The sequence below is a fragment of the Enhydra lutris genome, unplaced genomic scaffold (assembly GCF_002288905.1).
Source record: "Enhydra lutris kenyoni isolate GAN:26980312 unplaced genomic scaffold, ASM228890v2 scaffoldscaffold1, whole genome shotgun sequence".
NCBI classification, from domain to species: Eukaryota; Metazoa; Chordata; class Mammalia; order Carnivora; family Mustelidae; genus Enhydra; species Enhydra lutris.
Window position 1 is genome coordinate 25,132,932 of NW_019154085.1, and position 25,799 is coordinate 25,158,730.

Sequence of the window (25,799 nt, forward strand, 5' to 3'; positions counted from 1 at the left end):
AATGATGAGATATCATTTGATGGAGAATATAGGATTCTTGCAAAAGTGTACTTGCTTGAATAGATGCCAGTTTGTATGGGAGTGGAGAGGTCTTAAAAGTCATACTAGATACTAGAACAATATTCAGTGTCAGAAGGCAATAGGAAAAACACAGATTTGGGAATCAGAGATCTGATTTCAATCAGGTTCTTCAACTGCCATAGATACATTTCTTACCTTGGGCAAGTCTTTTCATCTCAGCTTTTTTTTTTTTTTTAATAAATGAGATGGTTGGATCTAAAACAAAACCTGAGAATGTCAGAGTTGTAAGAAGCCTCTTTGTTGTTGCTGTTGTTGCTGCTTTTGGTGTTGTTTTATTCAAATTTATGGTATTTTAAAATAGGATTGACATAATTGAAGATATACCCTAGGAGTTAATATGTAGGTTTTAAAGTAAAGAAATTATAATAAAAAGATCATTTGGTGTACCATCTCAATAGTCCTGCCAAATGAAAACAAGGACTATAATATTGTGGACATAACAGTTTTAAATAAGTGAACTACAGAAAATAGTAAAAAAAAAGAATGGATAGAACTTGGGCTGAGGATAGAGAAGGAGTAAAAGTGAGAAATGTATGTCACTATACTTTGAAGTCTGGAAAACAGATAATATTGTATCTAAAATAGAAATAGAAACACTAAAGAGATAATTTTGCTAGAAATGTGAGAAGAGAACCATATGATAATTGACTTTCTCTGCTTGACTTATTTCACTCAGCATAATCTCTTCCAGTCCTGTCCATGTTGCTACAAAAGTTGGGTATTCATCCTTTCTGATGGAGGCATAATACTCCATAGTGTATATGGACCACATCTTCCTTATCCATTCGTCCATTGAAGGGCATCTTTGTTCTTTCCACAGTTTGGCGACCGTGGCCATTGCTGCTATAAACATTGGGGTACAGATGTCCCTTCTTTTCACTACATCTGTATCTTTGGGGTAAATACCCAGTAGTGCAATGGCAGGGTTATAGGGAAGCTCTATTTTTAATTTCTTGAGGAATCTCCACAGTGTTTTCCAAAGTGGCTGCACCAACTTGCATTCCCACCAACAGTGTAAGAGGGTTCCCCTTTCTCCACATCCTCTCCAACACATGTTGTTTCCTGTCTTGCTAATTTTGGCCATTCTAACTGGTGTAAGGTGGTATCTCAATGTGGTTTTAATTTGAATCTCCCTGATGGCTAGTGATGATGAACATTTTTTCATGTGTCTGATAGCCATTCGTATGTCTTCATTGGAGAAGTGTCTGTTCATATCTTCTGCCCATTTTTTTGATATGATTGTCTGTTTTGTGTGTGTTGAGTTTCAGGAGTTCTTTGTAGATCCTGGATATCAACCTTTTGTCTGTACTTTCATTTGCAAATATCTTCTCCCATTCCGTGGGTTGCCTCTTTGTTTTGTTGACTGTTTCCTTTGCTGTGCAGAAGCTTTTGATCTTGATGAAGTCCCAAAAGTTCATCTTTGCTTTTGTTTCCTTTGCCTTTGGAGACATATCTTGAAAGAAGTTGCTGTGGCTGATATCGAAGAGGTTACTGCCTATGTTCTCCTCTAGGATTCTGATGGATTCCTGTCTCATGTTGAGATCTTTTATCCATTTTGAGTTTATCTTTGTGTACAGTGTAAGAGAATGGTTGAGTTTCACTCTTCTGCATATAGCTGTCCAGTTTTCCCAGCACCATTTATTGAAGAGACTTTTTTCCACTGTGTATTTTTTCCTGTTTTGTCGAAGATTAATTGACCATAGAGTTGAGGGTCCATATCTGGGCTCTCTACTCTGTTCCACTGGTCTATGTGTCTGTTTTTATGCCAGTACCATGCTGTCTTCGTGATCATGGCTTTGTAGTAAAGCTTGAAATCAGGTAACGTGATGCCCCCAGTTTTATTTTTGTTTTTCAACATTTCCTTAGTGATTCGGGGTCTCTTCTGATTCCATACAAATCTTAGGATTATTTGCTCCAGCTCTTTGAAAAATACTGGTGGAATTTGATCGGAATGGCATTAAAAGTATAGATTGCATGGCGCACTGGGTGTGGTGCCTAAACAATGAATTCTGGAACAATGAAAAGAAATTTTTAAAATAAATAAAATTTTAAGAAAGAAAAAAAAAAGAAATGTGAGAAGGGATTTAACATGGATCCTTATCAGTTGAGTATGATTTTTAATATGTACAATATATGCATTAGAAGGTTATGCATTTAAAAATTAATGGAGAGGGGCACCAGGATGGCTCAGTCATTAAGTGTCTGCCTTCAGCTCAGGTCATGATCCCAGGGTCCTGGGATTAAGCTCTGCATCAGGATCCCCACTCAGCAGGAGGCTTGCTTGTCCCTCTGCCACTCCCTCTGCTTGTGTTCCCTCTCTAGCTCTCTCTCTGTCAAATAAATAAGTAAAAGTCTTTTTAAAAAGAATTAATGGAGATACATATGTCTCCCACAAGAATATGGATGTTTTAGTTTCAGAGTTCCACAAAGTAGTAAAATCAACACTGAAGAAAAGACTTCTGAGATTAACACAAGCATTAAGCTTAAGAGCCTATTTACCCTATGAAATTCAGTGACATTCATAGAAAAGACCCAAAGTATCATACTTATCTGAATCTTAATTTATGAAAGATACACTCAAGTGAGTAAATGAAGCAAGACTTTTTGAATAATAAATATTTTGACCCAAATCCCAGGTTTACCTTTTCTGAGTTCAACATTGGCTTGAAAGAGAGTATATCTACCTCTGAGGGTTAAGTACAGAGCACATGAAGTAACATATGGAGCTCTAGATCCCCAATAAGTGCTGGCTACTATTTCAGGTCATTCTGATAAATCTGAAAGAAATGTACTCATATACTATCTACTTAAAAAATATCCTAAGAGTCTTGGTATTCCTATTTATGTCACACCTTAACTCCTCACAATTGGTGTCAAAAATATTGTAACCTTGAAGCACCGGTCTGGCTCAGCTGGTGGAGCATGTGACTCAATCTCAGGTTGTGAGTTTGAGCCCCATCTTGGGTGTAGAGATTACTTAAAAATAAAATCTTGTGGCACCTGGGTGGCTCAGTCCTTAAGCGTCTGCCTTCAGCTCAGGTCGTGATTCCAGGGTCCTGGGATAGGACGGAGAAGCATGTTCTCCACTAAGCGGGGAGCTTGATGCAGGAATCAATTCCAGGACCCTGAGATCATGACCTGAGCCAAAGGCAGACACTCACAGACTGAGCCATGCGGGTGCCCCTGTTTATTGAAATCTTGAAAAGAATTTGTCTTGGTTAGGAGGCGAGTAAATGTTGAAAAGTTTAAAACAACTCTTGGCTATTCCAGGTGTGTATTCCTAAAATCAAATTGAATTTTCAGACAAATGTGTATCTTTAATGAATTAAAAACTCTTCACTTTGAAAAAGTGCTGATATCTCATTAGCATATTCTACTAGCATGGGATTAAGACTTCCCAATTTGTTGGTTATTTGAAGTGATTACATATACCCAGATAAAATTTTACCACTTTATTTTAATAAACATCTTCAAGAAATTCTATTGTTAATGTGCTTTAAAAAGTATATTAAAATATTCAAGTTTTTATACCAATTTCAATCAAGACAGCTTTGCTTAAGATATTGTTAAACATTTTTTAAAAATTCACTTTTTAAAACAAAGCATAAGGAAGCTATATCATCTTAAAGTTATACATTTATTTGGAACTAAAATTTCAGAGACCTACTAATTTTCAGAGGTTGGCTGTCTCATTTAATAGCAGAGAAATACTTTAGGTAGATGAAATTTACTGCTTGTCTTTTAAGCCAAAAGAAATCGGCAAATTTGCCCAACAGGGTAAAATGGAGAGCAACACATGCAATTCTCATTCAAACTCCATTGGTCATCAAAAAAGATGCTGATTAATCAATAAAGTTTTCTGAAATCTTGATAACTAAAAATAAGAATTGATTATGTTTTTCAGAGATATGTGAAAAGATAGTCATAGGCACTTGCTGTTGATATATACTGAGTTATTTATATGAAAGAATAGCAATAAGAAAATTATCTCAATACAAATGGCTAACAGACACATGAGAAAATGTTCATCATCATTAGTCATCAGGGAGATTCAAATCAAAACCACATTGAGATACCATCTTACACCAGTTGGAATTGCCAAAATCAACAAGAGAGTAAACAACAAGTGTTGGAGAGGATGTGGAGAAAGGGGAACCATCTTACACTGTTGGTGGGAATGCAAGTTGGTGCAGCCACTTTGGAAAACAGTGTGGAGATTCCTTAAAAAATTAAAAATCGAGCTTCCCTATGACCCCGCAATTGCATCATGGGATATTTACCCCAAAGATACTGATTACTGAAAAGAAGGGTCACTTGTACCCCAATGTTCATAGCAGCAATGGCCACAGTCACAAAACTGTGGAAAGAACTAAGATACCCTTCAGCAGACAAATGGATAAAGAAGATGTGGCCCATATATACAATGGAGTATTATGCCTGCATCAGAAAGGATGAATAACCAACTTTTTTATCAACATGGAAGGGACTGGAGGAGATTATGCTGAGTGAAATAAGTCAAGCAGAGAGAGAGTCAATTATCATATGGTTTCACTTACTTGTGGAGGATAAGGAATAACATGGAGGACATTGCAAGATAGAGAGGAGAAGTGAGTTGGGGAATATCAGAGGGGGAGACAAACCATGAGAGACTGTGGACCCTGAGAGACAAACTGAGGGTTTGGAGGCGGGGGCTGGGGAAGGTGATCCTGGTGATGGGTATTGTAGAGGGCACATATTGCATGGAGCACTGGGTGTGGTGCATAAACAAAGAATTTTGGAACACTGAAAAAAATTAAATTAAAAAAAATTATCTCAATCTTTTCCCCAGCCTGCTTATTTCATTCCCATTCTATGAAAAGTTTCATCATCCTAATAACTCAAATGTTAACAAAAGAAGAGAAACAAGTCAATTTTTGCATAATATTCAAATATTTTTATTTTATTATAAAATACATTTATGAATCAACTTGGTTATTTCTATTTTTAAATCAATGTTTATTAACTATATATGTTTTTTAATGTTTTTAATCATATATTTTCAATCTGTGTGATGTTAATGGAATATATATTTCATAACTTGGTATAATTATTATTGCTAAATGACATTTAAAATTTTTTTTATCATGTTATGTTAGTCACTATATAGTACATCATTAGTTTTTGATGTAGTGTTCCAAGATTCATTGTTTACATATAACACCCAGTGCTCCATGCAACACTTGCCTTACTTAATACCTATCACTGGGCCAACCAATCCCACCACCTCCCTCCCCTCTAAAACCTTCAGTTTGTTTCTCAGATTCTCCATTCTCTCTTGGTTCATCTTTCCCTCTGATTCCCCCCTGCTTCATTTTTCCCTTCCTTCTCCTAATGTCCTTCATTCTATCCCTTATGTTCCACAAGTAAATGAAACCATATGATAATTGACTTTCTCTACTTAACTTAATTCACTCAGCATAATTTCCTCCAGTTCCATCCATGTTGATGCAAAAGTTAGATATTCATCCTTTCTCACAGCTGAGTAATATTCCATTGTATATATCTTCTTTATCCATTCATCTGTTGAAGGGCATCTTGACTCTTTCTACAGTTTGGCTATTGTGAACATTCCTGCTCTGAACATTGGGGTGCATATGGCCCTTCTTTTCACTACATCTGTGTCTTTGGGGTAAATACTCAGCACTGCAATTGCTAGGTCATATGGTAGCTCTATTTTTAATTTTTTTTTGAGGAAGCTCCACACTGTTTTCCAAAGTGGCTGCACAACTCTGCATTCTCACCAACAGTGTAAGAGGCTTCTCCTTTCTCCACATCCTCTCCAACACTTGTTGTTTACTGTCTTGTTGATTTTGGCCATTCTAACTGGTATAAGGTGGTATCTCAATGTGGTTTTGATTTGAATCTCCCCAATGGCTAATGATGATGAATATTTTTTCATGTGTCTGTTAGCCATTTGTATATCTACTTTTGAGAAGTGTCTGTTCATGTATTCTGCCCATTTTTTAACTTTTTTGTTTTTTGGGTGTTGAGTTTGAGAAGTTCTTTATAAATCTGGTATATCAGCCCTTTGTCTGTAATGTCATATGCAAATATCTTCTTCCATTCTGTGGGTTGCCTCTTTGTTTTGTTGACTGTTTCATTTGCTGTGCAGAAGCTTTTGATTTTGATCAAGATCAAAAACTTTTCACTTTTGTTTCCCTTGTCCTTGGAGACATGTCTTGAAAGAAATTTCTGCAGCTGATGTTGAAGATATTACTGCCTATGTTCTCCTCTAGGGTTTTGATGAATTCCTGTCTCACATTGAGGTCTTTCATTCATTTTGAGTTTATCTTTGTGTAAGAGAATGGTCAAGTTTCATTTTTCTGTATATAGCTGTCCAATTTTCCCAGCACTATTAATTGAAAAGACTGTCTTTTTCCATTGGATATTTTTTCCTGCTTTGTCAAAGTTATTTGACCATAGAATTGAGGGTCCATATTTGGGTTCTCTATTGTGTTCCACTGGTCTATGTCTCTGTTTTTGTGCCAGTACCATGCTGTCTTGGTGATCACAGCTTTGTAATAAAGCTTGAAATTGGCAATGTGATGCCCCCAACTTTGTTTTACTTTTTCAACATTTCCTTGGTGATTCAGGGTCTTTTCTTGTTCCATACAAATTTTAGGATTGTTTGTTCCAGCACTTTGAAAAATGTTGATGGTGTTTTGATTAGGATGGCATTGAAAGTATAGATTGCTCTGGGTAGGCTAAATGACATTTTAAATAATCTATTCAGGAATTACATGTTACAAGACAATTGTTTTGGTTAAATTGTGTTACAATATTTTAACAAAATATTTGAAGTATAAATATATAATTTATCACTTATTTTTTTCTTATTTCATATTTTTAAGGAGGCATATTAGCTTTAACATAAGCATTAGCACAAGTTTTTATAAATTCTCTCAGTACTGCTAAAAATTTTGTCTCTACATATTTTTATTCCATTGACCAAGTAGTAGATAAATGCTCTTCCTAAATTTGTCATTAAGACTCTGCATTGGGATGACAAATGATTTATATTCTGATTTATTTTTCATTGCCAATCACCAGGATATTTAGAGAGATACCTATACACATGTCTGTAAATACTCCACTCTCTAGAGATGCTACCACTAATCATACTATAATTTTTTTTTTTTTGAGAGTGCCACCTCTCTCGTACCAACTAGATAGTAATGTGGTAGTTGACCCATCCTAGTAAGTAATTCTGAAAATCTTCTAGCCTAGAAAGGGTTTAGCATCTCAATTCCCATTAAAGCTAATTTTAGGTCAGACATTGTATGCCATATAATAATCCCATATACTTTAAATAAAGTTGAACATGATTATAAATTTATACACATTTTAGGAATAAGTTATACATATAATCACAATCTTGCAATCTTCTGTAAATGAATCCAAGTAAACCTGAAAAACATCATCATAAACTTCTAAAATCTGTTCTATTAAAGACAAATTTTTGAAACACCTGAGGCATGGTGCTGCTGAATTTTATAATCCTATCATTAGGTTCTAATATTATATTCTTTATTTCATTGAACTTTCAGAAATTACCAAGAATCTTCATAAACTTTTCCAATTATTATTTTTACTGATTTGACTTCAACAAAAGATAATGGTTTAAAGCTAAATCTCTTCCTTTTTCTTTATGAGCTTTGACTCTGTTTCATTTCAAAAATAGAAAATAATATTTACCCCTTTCCTGTCTGTTGTATGAAGACTACAAAAAAAGGTATTTGTTTGACTCTTAGGAAAGTCACAAGCAGCAATTGCCTATAGAATGAGTCTAGAAGTGGAATCCATATATAATGCTTCTGTCAGCAAAGACTTAGTAGAAGAAGGTTTATAATAAATATTCACATCTACTACTTTGGACACTCTAATCCATCCTAAGGATCTTTGCTGTGTCAGGTTTTGTTCTAGATGAAGAAACCCAGTAGTTACAAAGGTTTGCAAATAGGCCATATTTATCATGTTTAGCTTTACTTTTATAACTTTTCCCTGTTTCCAAAATATTCATGATATTTTGGGGTATAATTTGTGATTAAATATTTCACTGTGACTTTTATGACAACATCATTAAAGAATTTTTACTGTGAAACAAATTTTGTTTTCACAATATATCACCCACTTAAAATCTGTCAGGAGGGCATCATTGATAACAATACCATGCTGTATGTGGAAAACAAAATGACTAAAAATCCAGGCTCTGGATTCAAAGTGATTGTGATTTAATGATACCTCCCTCCATCCTCCATACCATGCATACTTCCTCTTGAGCAAGCTCCTTCACCTTTCTAAACCTCTCTTTGTTCACCCATATAATGAAATTAATATTATTTTATCATTAGCTCTTATAAGGATTATATGGAATTATTCACATCAGGTACAAAATCTAGTATCTAGATTATTGGCAAATCAATTTTAAGTATTATTACTGGAATGATAATATGCCTTCTAAGTATGATTAGATAATCCCATAGGTAGTCCTATTACTGTGCTTTTGCCTCACATACTGACTTTATGTAAACATATTCCATTATTTTTACTTACCTCTAAATTCCCTGATAGTTTGTTATCAGACCTCTTTAATAAAAGCATTAGAATTCAATTGCTGATATATTTTTCACTTGAAGGAAATTATTCACTAAAAATTATACAGTATAAAAATTATGAGAGTACTCTGTACTATATTTAGCTCTTATGTAATATAAATTTAGTTTAATAGAATTTTGAATTTTAAATTAGAGTAAAAACCCCAAGTCATTCTTGAACTGGAGGTATTTATTTTCACTTCAACTCCAAAAAAAGTTCATAAGTGTCATGGATTTTAAAGCATAAATGTATATTATTATAACTAAGTAAATATTTAGCATAATTATAACAAGTTAAAGTATAATGCAAAATTTAACATGTAAATTATCCATTATATAGGGACATAGATTTTAAACCTATGCTTTAGATATTTTTTTTACAAATAATTCAGTTGAAAAAGAAACCTGCATTGCTTAGTTGTTTTCACCCTCATCTTCTCAAAATTATTTATTAATTCCAAATATAAGGAAACTAGGAGGTCATTTGATAAAGTGGGTAGGGTATTAGCCTTTACTTCCTTATTTTAAAATTTTATAATCATTGACATGTCTTAATTTTGACTGGAATTATTTCCTATACAAATGAGAGTTAGCTTATATTTAATGACTGACATCTCATGTGAGTCTCTAGAATTACAATTGAAACTAAATTGTGTATTTCATTGCTTAGAAACTGTGACTGCTTGAAATTAAACTTTGATATTCTCTCTCCCTCTCTCTCTCTCTCTCAGGTCGAGTTTTAGCTCAAGCGAGTGGCAGTGGGGTTATCCATTTGCTAGATCTTAAATCAGGGCAGATTCACAAATTGATGGGCCATGAGAGTGAGGCTCATACAGTCGTGTTTTCTCATGATGGAGAGTATTTGTTTTCCGGAGGCTCTGATGGCACTGTTCGAACGTGGTCTTGAGGTCAGCGTATCCAACTATGGACGGCATCCCCTTTAAGGTTTGAAAATACCTTACGTAGTCAGTCCCAAACCAGGAACTATCTGGTTAAATATGCCAGCAGGTAACATTTACAATTTGCTTTAAAACATGCTTTAGACATGTATTTTAGTGCTCAAACTGTTACCAATAAAAAAAAAAAAAAAACTTCTTGCTCATTTATTTGTGTCTGGGTCTTTTTTTCTTTTTCATTTTAAGAATTTAGAGACAGAACATCTTTGCTAGGGCTTTGAAAGAAACAGCTTTACAATGACGCCTAATGACAGACTAGATGAATTACAGGAGTTTGATTTTGAATGTTAGAGAACAAACTGCAGAACAGGGCTACTTTTTTTTTTTTTTTTAATCAAATCCACGCTGCAGGAAGACCTGAAGTTTAATCGTGTAGCATGGAGAAAGTCTTTCTGCAACCAAAGGGTCGAATAGAAGCGGGGAGCATACAGTTTCAGAGATTCTTTGACAATGATTATGTTTTATCTATTAATAATAATCAAGACTGCAGATGGCTTAAATCTAGATGCAATGCTCTTCCAGAACTTTCATCTCTGCAGCCCATCTAAGAATGCATTAGGTATAATTACAATGTTTTGTATTTTTTATTTTTAATTTCAATGCCAATAAGTATCTCGCATGTAAAATGTCTTTCCCACTCCTAATGCATGCATCAGCTGTATAAAGTGCGACTGCTTTAGAGAACACTCTAGCCTCCTCTAAAGAAGCAGCTCCGGATTTCGACCAAGCTGGGCTCAGAAGCCAGTTGTTGGCGCTGTCCGTGGTGCTGAGGAATTCCCGGCTGCCGGCGAATGAGCTCCAAATCAGCAGTCTGCAAACTGCTCTCAGTGATGCAGAAACCCAGCTAAAGTTGCTCCTTTCCTTCACGTCCACAGTTAGTATTTTCTGGTGTGTAAGAGGGGATTCAAGCAACATATTGTGGATGATGCTGATGGTACTGCCACGGAGTGGGCTTTAAGCTACAGTATGCTATTGCTGTTTGTGATCCTCAGAGCCTAGCCAAATCACCTCTACTGCCGTACCAAACACTGTGTAAGTGAACTCATGTGTGGAGGAGGCGTAATCAGCCGGTAAATTTCATAGAAGGATCTGAGAAAATGCTAAAAATAAGTTCAACATGATTCTGCTACTGGGGTCTGGATTTCTACAGGACCAGCATTGCTTCTTGCTTTGAATTCCGAAGACAAGTCCAAAGCATATTTCTTATGTGTGTCTGCTGTGTTTCTCTCTGGAAGGGCGGGAGACTGCTTCTTGACTGTGTTTTGAAATGGGAGGTAGAGAGAATGGATTACCTTTAATTCATGCCTGAAAATGTATTCTTTGGATAATTAAAGAGGAACTGCTTTCCTAAAACATACCTGATCTTTTAGTTCATATTGGTCTATGACTCCCACCACCACCATTAACCTCCAGACTGATTAGGTAAGTGTATCTTATGACATGAGTTATGTTTGTTTTCTCAAAGAAATAGATGCAGTCATTTTAAATCATATGTAGCAATATGGGGAGGGGGGAAAGTTTAGCTAGAAAGTGATCCTCAGTTTAGCAGTGTTTGCTTACTTATTGAAAATCTTCAGATAAACATTTTATTTCATTTCTCTAACCTTTCTTCTCTTAAATAGTGTTTTTAACTACACTGGAGCATCTCAATTATGAAAAGGGATTTTTTAATAACTGAAGAACTTTGTTTTATTAAAAAGAAAACCCTGTTTTCTCCATGCAGATTTTAAATTGTATTTCATATAATAAAAACATATTTAAGGCTTATATAAAGTACACATTACACCCCTATTTTTACCTTTAGGTTTACATTTACCACAACCCAATACAATATATTAATGCCTACCTGTAGCTTGCAAAGAGATCAATTTCTGTCTCTGTCCTTTTGAAGAGGAATGATATGTGTATTTCATATGGCTTATCTTGCATGTACTGGCAAACACTACTGGAATACTATAAGGAAGCACAATAGCTTCCTTTCTTCCAAATAAACTTTCTAAATATGTGAGAGATTTATAATACATGGCTTAATCAGTAAAAATATATTTATGCTCTTTTCAGAAGCTTCTGTTTGTGGCCTCTGTAGTAATTTAAGAGAAAAAAAAATGCTTTGTCAAAGGGAGTTTCCAGCTTCTCAAGTAGAATTATAGGTTTGCATTTTTTTTGTTCTGTCATGACTCATTATTTTTGACATATTTTAAAATATATCTATCTCTTTTATCATTACCTACCCAAAAGGAATTCTAATATCAGAGATCAGTTTTCTCTTAAAGGAAGGCATAAATATACTACCTTCCATTTTACTATTACTTTGCATAAGACAATTTGCATATGTTACTTAAAATGCAAACAACATAATAGTTGATGAAGTGTCCTTAAGCCATCTTTACCTTGTTTTTGAATTATCCTTTGTATATGTTATACTGAAAAGGGATGATTTATCATTATTCATTATATTCTGAAAATATACCAACAAATAACATTTATAAATTATCTGAAAATATCCTATACACAATCTAAGCAATATTGGCATAAAGCCAATAGCATTTAAATAGACAAATGAACTATCTGACAACACTTTTTCTTATCTATTACTCTCTAAAGTCACAGTTTCCCCAGAGCCTTTGTATAAGTTAGTCACTCTCAACATTTAAATAAAAGCCCACTACCAATACTCCACACCAACCACTAACACTAAATGAAGCTTATAAGATTCAATGTCACCAAATTAATCAGACATATTTTCTGTGAATGGCAACACAACATTATCATTTTAAGGAATTTCAATAAACAGTTTTATATTGGCATTTTTGTGAAAATTGACTAAATGCAAATATGTTTGGGATGTCAAAAGAAAGATGTTCTCAAGACAATATGAATGGTATATATTTTATATTGAAGTAATTAATTCAAGTGGTAGTCCATGAACACTAGGTTCAAGTTGCCATTAAAAAAAAAAAAATCACAGGTACATCTTCCCTGCCCACTAGGAGCTTACTTCCTGAGTAAAATAAAGTTATGGACAATGAGACAAATAAATTTATTTTTAATAAATTATTTTCAATATATGGAGTTCTCTTGTACTATTTATTAAATTTATCTCTTAGTCACTGTGAAATGGTTGCACTATTTTTTTTCCTATCTATGTCTCAAAATCCAGATTTATGTTTTCTGAAACAAGTAACCCATTTGAGACCATTGTTGTTCTCCAGTTATGGAAGTAAAGAAGTAGAAAGGCCTTTGTACTAGCTCATCTCAATTATAATTTATATCCAACTATTGGTCTCCTCCCTTTTAGAAGTAGATGTTTTCTCACTAATCTCGTAGTTTTTATACAGATAATTATAGCATATATATTCTATCACCAATTTAGTGATAAAGAACAACAGAGAATTTGAATTCAAACATTCTTGAGCCATTTGTAACTACTTTTAATCACCTTTTGAGGCTTAATAAAACCACTTCTTAGTTTAGACAAAGCCAGACCTTAGAAAGGCAGAAGGTAAATTGGAGCTTAAGATTCCTAAGTGAAATAAAGGACAAATTTTAATGCATATACTGCCAAGAATAAACTCTCCAAACTTCATAATAAAGTGTAGATATTTGCATGAACTTAATCTAAGGTCTTAGTGTCTTCCAGATAGGTCTCAAATAAACAGGTTAAGAACATGGGCTTACATAAATCCATATTCTCTTTATGTATGTCAAATTGTTCTTTTTCAAATATTTATTTTCAGCCTACCCTTCTTGTATTCCCATGGAAGGAGCTGAGTATATTTAATAATAGGAGCACATCCAGAAGCCTTTGAGGAGGGGGATGGCTCTTCATATTCATGAAGCTTGCATACTTCTGTTGGTCATCCTTGGATTGGTCACCTCTGCTGCCATCAGTCATGAAGACTATCCTGCTGATGAAGGTGACCAGACCTCCAGTAATGACAATCTGATCTTTGATGACTATCGAGGGAAAGGGTGTGTGGATGACAGCGGCTTTGTATACAAGTTGGGAGAACGATTTTTCCCAGGGCATTCCAACTGTCCATGTGTCTGTGCTCTGGATGGACCTGTTTGTGATCAGCCAGAATGCCCTAAAATTCACCCAAAGTGTACTAAAGTGGAACACAATGGATGCTGTCCTGAGTGCAAAGAAGTGAAAAACTTTTGTGAATATCATGGAAAAAATTACAAAATCTTGGAGGAATTTAAGGTATGAGTTACCCTCCATATTTATTGAATACTAACTTTTCACATGACATACTTAATAGATTCTACATTAAAATTAAATTTGGAAAAACTTATTTTTAAATTTCCCTTTGATTTTTAAAAATTTTTTAAATTTAATTTAATTTTTTTTTTTAGTGTTCCAAGATTCATTGTTTATGCACCACATCCAGTGCTCCATGCAATACATGCCCTCCTTAATACCCACCAGCAGGGTCCCCCATTCCCCTACCACCTCCCTACCAAAAACCTCAGGTTGTTTCTCAGAGTCCACAGTCTCTCATGCTTCATCTTCCTCTCCAATTTCCCCCAGTTCACTTTTCCTTTCCTTCTCCTAAGGTCCTCCATGTTATTCCTTATACTCCACAAGTAAGTGAAACCATATGATAATTGACTTAGCCTAAGTACCACTGTGGTCAATAAATAACCAATTGGCTTATTGATCAATATCTTTAAGGTTTCACAATAATCTCTTCCCTCAGAAGTATTTTGGGCATGCTTAACACCTTTTTTTTTTTTTTGCCCTTAAGCATTTCTTCTGTGTTATTACAAAATGTTTTCTGAAGAATTTTTTGTAGCGTATGTGTTTATTTAAAGTTAATGTTTAAATATTGTGATTTTTTTATGTGGGTGTGCCTGATTAGCCTATATTTGGAGTCATTTAACTATAGTCTAGAATTATGTTTAGTGCGTGGAAATGCAAGTGCCACTGGGACACACCTCTAAACTGTGGTCTATATATTAAGAATAAGCATTGGGCCTACTTGTTGTAGAGCACCATTCCCATTTTGTTCTCTGCTTATTAGATTTTTTTTTGTTTGCAAGACCCCAAAGAGAACTGAATTTTTGTCATACTCTATTGTCAAAGGTAGAAAAAAAAAAGACTATTTTTCCAGTGTCCTTAGTATTTCATATGTATTTTATATGCCTATATTTTTAAGTAATTTGGAGTTAATTTTTATCTCTGCTTTGAGTCTCTTTTCTCAAATGACTAGTTTTAATTAGGATGTCCTACAAACCAGACCTGAACCCTGAGGGTATAAATTCATATATCAAAATGTTCTCCTTAAATGTAATGGCAGTTTGTGCCTTGGAGTGTCTGTCATACTGATGGCTTGATATGAAAGATTTTCATTTCATCTAACCAAGTTCTGTGAAAGGTGCTCAGAACCTCCTAAGCAAAAGAAGATATAGCTAGTTTTCAGTGTGACTGAGAGAAGAACGTTCAGTTATTAGCACTAACCCAAATTCCTTCTCTACAATAGTCAAATGGTAAAAGAAATCAATATGGGGAAAAAACGTTTAAACTGATCATGATTAGAGTATTCTATGTATTGGTATTTCATTGCACTCAGTCCATTCCAGGTTATGGGTTCAAACTGGTTGTAGTTTACTCAAGAATACCCAGTCACTTTAACTAGATTCCTTAGGACATGAAGGAAATTTTAATAATTATCATATTTAACTTTCTTATACATAAATGTTATTCCAGACTTTTCTCTTTCATATATTATCATAATTTGTTGCACACTATTCATAAGTAAAGGACTTGAAAGTCTAGTAAAATTACCATTATTTATATCAAATGATAGTTAATAGTATAGTACATTTATTAACAGCTTTATGGTCTCCAAAATAGTAAGTATATTTTGACATTAGCTATTTTCACTTTTAGGGTAATGAAAGTAAATGCAAGTACTCAACACAATTGTATTCTAGACATGGTTCTAGAATCATGTTACTCTTCTCTAACATGAATACTAGTTGAGAGTTGAGTGCAAAGAGATACTGTAGAATAGCATTACCCAAGCAAAAAAGTACATTGAGTAAAATTTAAGATTTATATACTTTTGTCATCAATATTCAATAAAAAAGAGACTGGTTATTTGAATTTAATCAAATCACTACTCAAAATGCTAGTTTTTCCTCCATTTATTAGATTTTTATTTTACAAAGATAATATCTATTTCACTATGTCGAACAATAAGAGATATATAAAGAAAAAGTTCACAAACACTTCACTCTAATTATCTGTCCCTGCTATAGTCAATATACAACCCATTGATGTGCATAACTTTTCCACCTTTCCATGCCATGAGATTTCTAAATGTGATTTTCAAAAAACAGAATGAAAGAAAACAGTTGCCTCTTTTCACAAGTATTTGGAGTTATAAAAGCTATAGAAATTATCTAGGGCAAGCTCATAACAATGAAGAACTAGGACCAAAAAAGTTTGTTACTTGTCCAAAATTGTCAATTTATTTAACCTACCTCTAAATACTGCCATTCTAATAACCTCTCAGAGAACTTGGGCTCAAGAGTCAGATAGATATAGATTCAAATCCCAAATTCATCACGTAGATGTAAGATTTTGAAAGGACTCCTTAAGTTTTTGAGCCATGGTGGCATTGGCTATAAAATGGCCATAATAATAATTACTTTTCTTGGGAGGAGATATTAGAAAGAGTTACTTAGATAATTTATGAAGAAAATAGCAGGCTGTGATGATTGGCACACCATAGATATTAACTAAATGGTTGTTCCCTTCCTCCTAAACTCTAATGTCCAGTGGTTTACTCTAAGTTCACAATTCCTCTATGTCTTCACCTACATTTTATAATGGAAGTTCATCTTTAACAGTCACTCAGTTGAAAGAATTCCAATACTTTTTATAAGTGTTCTACCTGTCTATGTGAACTATATATACCTAAGTAAATATAAGCCATAATATAATCTTGATTCTCTTCTAATTTAGCTCGCAAGAAACAAGTAACTAATTTCAAAAGATATATGGAACTTTCACATAATTTTCTTGGCATGTTATTAAGAAGGTTTTATATATTTTTACATATAATATATTCATCCAACAAATATTTGGGGGTTATTTGTTGTACAAGATACTATAGATGTACATACACTAGAAAGTAAGATACCTAGAAGGCCAAACCTCCACTCACAAGTAACGTATGAACAATATGGAAAGAGAATGAAGGGAAAGAGCAGTTTAAAGTAAAGTATGTGATTGTGAAGCTGAACACTAAGGCACTGTGGTGCCGGAAGCATATCAACACGTGTGAGATTTGGTTAAACAAATTTTCTTTTTCTTCAGCGTGTTCGAAGTTGAGGCTATTCTTAAGGAAAAAATTCAAATTGATCTGGATATATTAAAATTCCAAAGAGGAAACTTCTTGAGCAAGATCAGAGATTAGTATGAAATTTGAAAAGAGAGGTGGGAGATAGGAACAGGACATGGATGTTACTAGAATGCTATTGTAATAAGAGAGGTAAATTTTTACATGTGTTTTGGACAGCAGAGAGAAGAACTTGAATACCAGGCCAAAACAGTTAAATTTGGTCTAAAGAATAACAAGGGATAAAATTCATGTTGTACATAGAGATAACCTAGTTAAATGTGTTTTTTGAACAAAATTACTTTGTAGCCAAGTGTAGAATTGAATAGAGGTGAAGAAATTAATGGCTGCGGATGTAAGGCTTTTGAAGAAAACAGAAAGAGATGACCAGCATGCATGAAGATAAAAACAGGAGAGTCTTCAAGATAAAAATCTAAATTCCCTACTATAGTCTCAGTTCTATACATTGACTTCTCCAAATATCCAAACTCTAAGTGATATCTCTTCCCTGCGTGTTTGCAATGCTGTCTTACACTTTCTCACCATTGCATACCTGTGTACGTCCTACTAGACTATTTCAAAGCCCCATTTAAATCTCATCTCAACTGGAAAGCCCTATTCTATGCTGCGTCCTGGGCTGAGTCTCATACCTTTCCTCTATGTTCCCACAGCATGCTACATACATCATTCAACAGGAACATAAATCACAAGCCGATACTATCAAGACCTTTATGTGTATTACAACTTATTTCATTTCATAACAACAATATGATGATGATACTTTAATTAGCACTGTTTTAAAGATAAAGAAACTGAAGCACCGAAGTGTAAGATAGCTTGCCCAACATCACACAGCTCTAAAGTAGAAATACTATTCATATCCAGGAAGCTTAACTGCAGAATCTAAGCTCTTCATCACCTCAGTGCCTTGATCACAATGCAATAACAGAATGTGAAACCACCTGTCTCTCCCACTGGATGGCGAACTCTTTGAGGTTAAGAACAGTGTTTTCTGCTCTTCCCAACCCCAGCACCATGTGAGTCATATAACAGACATTCAATACATTTTTGGTGGATGACATAATTGGTCAGATCCTAATTAAACCCACAGGATAAAAAGGTTAGAGTTCCTTTAAAATGCCTTAGTTTCTTCTTGTTTATGTATTGATCTCTTCCTTTTAGTTAAAGAAGCACTCAAAGTTCAGGTAAGGAGTACTCTTTGGATCCTTAAAGATGGATCCTTAAAGACGACACACATTGCTCATTTCCATCTTGCTTTCTCCTCTTCTTCATCCCCCTTCCTAACCAGGGTCATCTTGGATTTCATCCCATCCCAGTGCTACAATGACCATCCGGTGGGTCAAAACAGTTACTCTATCTCACACTATATAGTTGCAAAACATATGTCCCTTCTTAATCTTTTCTGATCACTATATTCAAATGTAAATTGATCCACATGTGTCACCTGATGGGAAGAATAATGTTATTTGTAAAGATTTTTTTCAACATTTACTGATTCAAGCTTTGAAAATGGATTTCTCTCTACTCTTTTTGAAAACTCTAAATTTTTCAGTGTTCTGGTAATATTGTATTAAGATAAAGGTCACTGTATAGTAGGTTCTCTCATCTTTCTTTTATGTATTCCCAAGCAAAATGACACTGGAACCTGCTTTTTAAGACATAAGGAGTATAAATAATAAATTACAATAGCATTTCCTACAAAAAAAAAAGTTGATTGGAAACATAGACTCTATCAGCTTTGGCTTGGTGGTAAACTATCTCATGCTGTGTTTCCCAAAGGGAGAAATAATTTATTTTCCTCGGTATTTTTATAACTCTCACTCAAAAAGAATTAGCCTTTTTGGTCTTTTTTTAATACTTTGAAACTTACACTGATTTAGTTTAGGTCAGACACTGAAGGTTATACTATATGCAGCTGAAAGAGCCTTTGCATAGCCAGTCGCATTTTAAAGTGATTTTCTGTAGGCAAAACCCAGTGCCCCTAATTCAGAATTTTGATTTGCCCAGGACCTGCCTTTCTCTGTGGGCACTGGCCTTTGTGCTTCTCCCACTCTAAGCAAAAGATAGTTGATCAGGTGGCTGATTTTTAGTTTTAAAAGATCCAGTGTTCTGAATCATGTTCTCATGCTGCATATTTTCTATGTATGTGGTCATTTTAAAGAAACATATTTTCATGCTGGGGTAAACTGCCTAGTTTTTGCTCTAAAATTTATATTTAATATTTAAATCTTGAAGAAAGCAGCAGAGTGGATAGAAAAGTAATCACTTGGAGTATTTTGCCAAATCATCTCACCCTTAACAAATATCAATGCCAGCTAAGGTTTAGGATTGACTTGCCTTCAATGGGTATATTCACAGAAAGACAGGCTTTCTAGCTTTCTCACTAATCAGTGCCCCCATCAATGTCCAATATGGTAATATTAAATCTGTGAAAGCGTTTGGGTAGAAAGAATGATTGAATTTAGGTCTTTGTGATTTGTTTGATGTTGGTTTGTTTTCAAATGGAGACAGAACAAAAGGCAACATGTACTTGGAGCTAATGATCAAAGATATGAAAGAACAGGGGAAAATGGAAGCTGTAAAGAAATCTCAGTTGAGGGACTGAGTTAACACTTTACAGAAACACAATTCACTGCATCCCACCCACCCTCTGCCATTGTATCAGTTTCTATGAAATGCAAAGAAACTAAGATTTCTGCATTAAGCAAAGGGGTACAGAATGCATCTTTCCAGAGGTGTGAAGGATTTATTTATTGTAATAACAGAGAAGTAGGTAGATTTTGAGAATATGAGTGGGATTTTTAAAGATTTTTTTTCCAAGAGAGGGTTCACAAATTCTCTACAAATGATTAAAGGGGTCACCGGGGCATTTGTAAGATTCCATCCAAAGAAAGTCTTAGAAAACATCATAATTTCATACAATAAAGATAAGGGAGGATCATTGTTGAGAAGTTGAGAAGACTAATTCCCTAAGTGTTGATTTTGCAAAATACAGTTTCTGTTTTGCAGGGTATGTTGTGGGTTTTAATGTTAAAATTGCCTTTGAGTGAATTCAGGAACGGCTTCTCCTTTCAAGTTGCTACAAAATAACAAAAATTAAGTAATGCTGTTGCTCATCTGAGGGTCAACCCCAGCATGAAGAACAAAGTGAATTTTCCCCATGAGGAATTCCCATCTTTGTAAACAACTGTGGAACCTCTACTTAATTTGTATAATCTTGGACCAATTTCAGAGATTAGAAGTCAATTTTGTTAAAACTTAAATTTGTAAAATTTCTTCACCCTCTCTCATTATTTTTATATTGTGCCTCCTTGGCATTTTTTAACTCCATAGAACTGCACTAAACAGGAGCAGATCAGATTTTTAAATAGTTTATTTTTTCAGAAACTCCAGATAATCGGGAATGATCCTCTTCCTTGAACACCTTTAACATGTAAGAATAGAATAGAACTGTAAGAATAAATGTCTTCCAAGTTAACCCCTGAGTGGTGTAAAAAGCCGGTTCCCAATCAGGAAAAGTCTCTCGCTTTAAATTGTAAGAGAATTAATGGTCGGCTAGCCCTTTGGTTAGCTGTATGTAGGAATAGTTTTTCATGCTCACCCACTGGTATTTATTGCTGTCCTTCATATTGCAAGATGCTGCTGTTAATGGTGATAACTGTGTGATAAGTATGACTACAGAGACTTGTGACTGGGCTTCTGTGCCCCGTGCACAGGGGGTGATCGGTGTTTGATTTGCAGCCACATCTGAGATTTGCGGAGCTTGTCACTGTTAGTGATTACCTCAGACTTGAGGTCAGCCATCAGCTGTTTATAGACATTGCTGCCCACTCCTTACTCTCCAGCAGTGTAAGAAAATGAAACTGAAAAGAAAGACCTAGTAGTCTCCCTTTCAAACTTTCACTCCAGTTGTACAAAACATTGGATATGTTTGAAATTTGCCTGTTTTTAACAGTGGCTTTACTCACAGAAAGACATAATCAGTCAGTGGTAGGATATTAATAAGCATAATTTTTTCTATTTTTCATGTCTTTTTTCATAACTCAGGTCTACATATTTTATGGTAATTGTGTAGATTATTCTAACATACATCATCTCAATGGAAACTGCTCCATACCTGCAGTGATTTGAGTGTGTGTGTGTGTGTGTGTGTGTGTGTGTAAAGAAATTTGAGGGACCAGGAATGTCTTTACTTACAGAAAATCTTACTGTAAAATTAGGTAAATCTTTTATTCCTGCTCCTCCTTATTCACCTTGACCATATTTTTGCTTAGTTTTGTTTTCCTATAACTTGATTTATACATCAGGCCGTGTGTTTTATGAAGGGCAGTGCAAGAAAAACTTATTGGTTTATTTTTTTAGTTGTGCTTTGCCAAGATTTCCAGGAAGAACTTGAAACAAATAACCAAGAGATGGATTGAAATGATCATTAGGTTGGCTTATCCGGGGCATCTTTCTCAAAAATAGTCATTGTTAATTGGAGACTGGTTTATTTTAGAGTCTGTACTTTGGACTTTTATCATCACTGCTGATTAGCATCAGTAATTTCACTCCAACATACCGTCCTTTGTGGATACCCTTGCCTCCAGCCTGCTATATCTCATATCACAATAAAGCCTTCTTTGCAAGGATTTAATGACACCATGAAAAGAGTGAACAAAGTACTAAAGTAACAAGAAAAATCATTCATCCCCTAAAAAAGTTTTCAGATGATATTATTTTATGCCTGTAGAAAGCTATCTAAAGTGGAAAAAAAGTCCTCTGAACACAACTTTTAATTTCCCCCCCCATTCTGTCATGTGATCATAAACAAAAGTCAAATACTTTTAATTGTTCTAACTATAGAATAGATACAATAAGGTCATCATATATGTCTTACAAAAAATTAATAACATTGAGAACTTGAAAATTACAATATTACATATCAATCTGTAACTTAATAATCTGTGTGTGTGTGTGTGCGTGTGTGTGTTTTAAATTAGTTGTTTGGGATTTTTCAATCTGTTTGTTTTAATATTGACCTGTGACTACCATTGTTACTTCTTGGCATGAGGCTGGATCCCTAGTATAAGGGTTTGCATGTATTCTCCTATTTATAAAGGCAAGCATTATGGTTTCTTTTTTGTAGTTCAGATCCTTCCTACTTTTTAATTTTTTTAATTTTTTTTATTAACATATAATGTATTAGCCCCAGGGGTACAGGTCTGTGAATCGCCAGGTTTACACACTTCACAGCACTCACCATAGCACATACCTTCCCCAATGTCCATAACCCAACCACCCTCTCCCTCCCCTCCCCCCGCAACAGAACCTTCCTACTTTTAAGAGTTGACCATAGAATATTAGATCTGAAAAAAAACTTTGAAATTATTTTTTTCTAATGTCCTTATTTTACAGATGATGAAACAAAGGCCAACTGAAACTTACTGAAAGGACCATAATGACATAGCTCATTATTCGCAAAAGCAGTATTAATATATTGCTTTCCTGTGGTCTTTTTTTCTACATTTTACTATCTTCAGGTTTAACAAGAAAATGTCACTCATTTGCATCTCCCTTTCCAATAAATGTGTTGGATGCAAAGATTTATTTCAGCTAATTGTCTATAGAAATGTGATATCAGGACCTATCACCATGACAACACAGAGTTACAAGTAGGCAAGAACAATAAAATATTGGCATATCTAAAATCGGTCTCTGACATAGATAGAGTACAATTTGCAAAAACAGAATCTAAGTTTGCAAAGGCTGTGTTAAAAAAGGGATCCTTTGTCTAAAAATGAAAAATTCTATAATTAAACCAAGTAATATAGGCCAAAATAAAATAAAATCCTATTAGATTAACAATACCTGTTTATTTTCATGGATACTCTTTTATACTAGGAAGTAACAAAGCAACTAAATGAGCTGCTTTTGCCATATATTTGGTGATTTTAGGAACTGAGGATTCATGTTCTTGATATCACTCTGCAAGCACCTGCCTCTTATGACAAGGCAGAAATGGATTCTCAAAAATGGATGAAGTATGCAAAAATTTCTAGTTCCATGGAATTAGAACAAAGGAATATCTCTAAACTAGCATATGATCAGTATCATCTCAGGAAGGAATGTTTCAGAAATTGATTCATTGACCTGTCCCTAATTCTGATTGAAATTATTTAAGTGTATGTTTCTAAAGTTTCCCAGATTATTCTAATGATCTAGATTTAGGAATCACCGTCATGATGCATGCAGCCTTTTCCAGACTCTCTTCTAGGGAACACCAGCACTCTGTGATATTCCTAATAAGGATTTCTGATTTTTTCGTTGTCAGGTAAATCTGAGAAATGATGTATCCTTGGAAATGTGAAGTGCACATTAGTGTATTCACACTGCTTGAGTATTTTTAAAAGGTTTGTTTGAGAGTCAGTGTGTATTATTCGATAGCTATGAGCTTGACAGGGAGGTGAAAACTGGATTTTAGAGTAGGCTCTACAACTTCCCAGCCAAGTGACCTAGGTGTACAGTACTTTACCTCTGTAGGTTTTAGTGTACACACCTCTCAAAGAGAGATAATAGTAGAAACTACTTGGCATACAATAAGAGATTCATAAAAGCTACCTGACATTTTTACTACTATTACCACTAAACTGTATTTAATACAGGATTTCACAAATTTATGTGACAGAAGAACATTTTTTTCCTGCAGAACATCTATTAACATCTTAAGGTTCATAAGAGTTCAATGAAACATGGATTAAGAAATACTTTACTAATGATTCAAGATACCCTAATTTCTTTTTTGACTCTTATGGGAGGCTAATGATAAAAATCTGTATGTCTCAGCTAATCCTTTATTTTCTGGCTCTTTTTAAAGTTCACAACATTTAAATTAATGTTACTGTTTATGGTAGTTAATTTGTGTTGCATAAAACAATTTATTTGAAAAATTATTTCTTCTTCATTATCATGCCAGTTACATATAACCAAAAATCTAAGAGATTGACTATCATCCATAAGCCAAATCCAGCTCTCTGTCTGCTTTTGTAAGTAGAGTCTTATTGAAACAGCAATGCTTATTCATCTCGGTATTGTCTATGGTGGCTTTTAGGCTGTAGTGAAGAGATGAGCACTTGCCCCAGAGACCCAGGATTCACAGGGTCAAAAATATTTACTATCTGGGGGCACCCAGGTGGCTCAGTGGGTTAAGCCTCTGCCTTCGACTCGGGTCATGATCTCAGGGTCCTGGTATAGAGCCCTGCATCATCAGGCTCTCTGCTCAGCAGGGAGCCAGCTTCCCCCTCTCTTTCTGCCTACCTCTCTGTCTACTTATAATCTCTCTCTCTGTCAAATAAGTAAATAAAATCTTTTAAAAAAATATTTACTATCTGGCCTTCTACAGAAAAAGTTTGCCAACCCCTGATCTATGATAATATTATTCTTCCCTTATTATTCTCTCAAACTGCGTTATCAAACCTTTCCAATCCACATTCTTGAAGATTAAATGTTCTTTGGATATTGATAGATAATAGGTCCAACTTCACTTGAAGGTGGTCTCAGGTATCTCTTTTCACATATGTGACTTTAAAAAAGCATTAGATACACTTATTTTAATTGTTGTTAACTCATTCTTGACAACAATAGTACTAAGCCCTATATCTCTTTGCACACTTGCCTTCAAGCAGTATAGCTTTGTTCTTTGCATTGATGAATAATAATATAATAACTTCCCACTGAGAATTCTCAGATGAAACAGATAAGCAAGGATGATAAAAAAAAATTCCATTATTTTGTTTTACTTTGTGCTCTCCTTTGATAGTGTGACAAGTCAAGGAGGTATTTTTAATTTCATGTAATATAATAAATATATTTTGTGTTATAATAATAAATGAAAATATGTATGCTGTCTGCTTACTTAGGTATTTAGTTCATTTTTATGACTTTTCAAGTCCACTCACACAATCCATAATTTGGTTTCATTAAATATTCTAAATATCACCAACATTTGGAAAAATGGTAGGTTTCATGGGGTTGTACCAAAATATATCAGACATAAATCTGACCCTCAAAATTCTCCTAGTCTGTCAAAAGGAATAATACAGGTACTACTAATAGCAGGTGGCTTGTCTTGACTGTACTAGGAACTTATATGAAGAAAGGGGGAATTCAGTCTGGAGGACTTAAGATATCTTAAGAATAGGGATTTCAGCACACTGAAAGTATTTCAGACAAAATTGGAACATTGGCAAAAATAAGTACAAAGCACGTGCAGAGAAAAATGAATAAACCCAATGAGTTAAGCCAGAGCATAAGGCATATAAAGGAGACAAAACATGAGAGATCAGAGAAGGGGACACTGGTCCAGCTCACAATGTGAGTGTCATGCCGGGCCAAGGAGCTTTGGCCAAAGCCTGGGCTGAGCAGGGAACCACTAAGGAGCTCAGATCAGAGAGTGACACAACCAGATCTGTGCCTGAGGCAAACACCAAATAATAGCTGACAATTTTATAAGATATTTTGCACCTGTGTTCCCTCAGGAATTACTTAGTTCCAAGATATTTTTTTTCTCATTTTATAAATGAGAAGGAAGGGCTTCTGACTAACTCCAGTTGTCTTCTAATTATATCTGACCAGCTTCCACACGTTCATTAAGGATGTTTTGCAAGACACGGTTGAGATGGCTTCGTTTTCACGTGTTCACATCCCCTATATTTTTCTTTAGGTGTTCAATTATAACTCTGAAATATTTCATATTAAGTCCTGTATCTTTCTGGTGG

The 25,799-nt window shown here is 34.6% G+C and overlaps 2 protein-coding genes across 2 annotated transcripts in view; both read left to right on the top strand.

Moving 5' to 3' along the window:
* Positions 1-9,621, top strand: part of LOC111143396 (sperm associated antigen 16) — a 1,010,144-nt gene extending 1,000,523 nt beyond the window's left edge. Inside the window, exon 16 of the mRNA XM_022497105.1 lies at positions 9,446-9,621. Coding sequence (XP_022352813.1) covers positions 9,446-9,621 — 176 coding nt within the window. The remainder of the gene's footprint in view (positions 1-9,445) is intronic.
* A 3,866-nt stretch (positions 9,622-13,487) lies between these two features.
* The window catches only part of LOC111145934 (von Willebrand factor C domain containing protein 2 like), a 151,489-nt gene continuing 139,177 nt past the window's right edge, over positions 13,488-25,799 (top strand). Inside the window, exon 1 of the mRNA XM_022501254.1 lies at positions 13,488-13,877. Within this exon, the coding sequence (XP_022356962.1) occupies positions 13,488-13,877 (390 nt within the window). The remainder of the gene's footprint in view (positions 13,878-25,799) is intronic.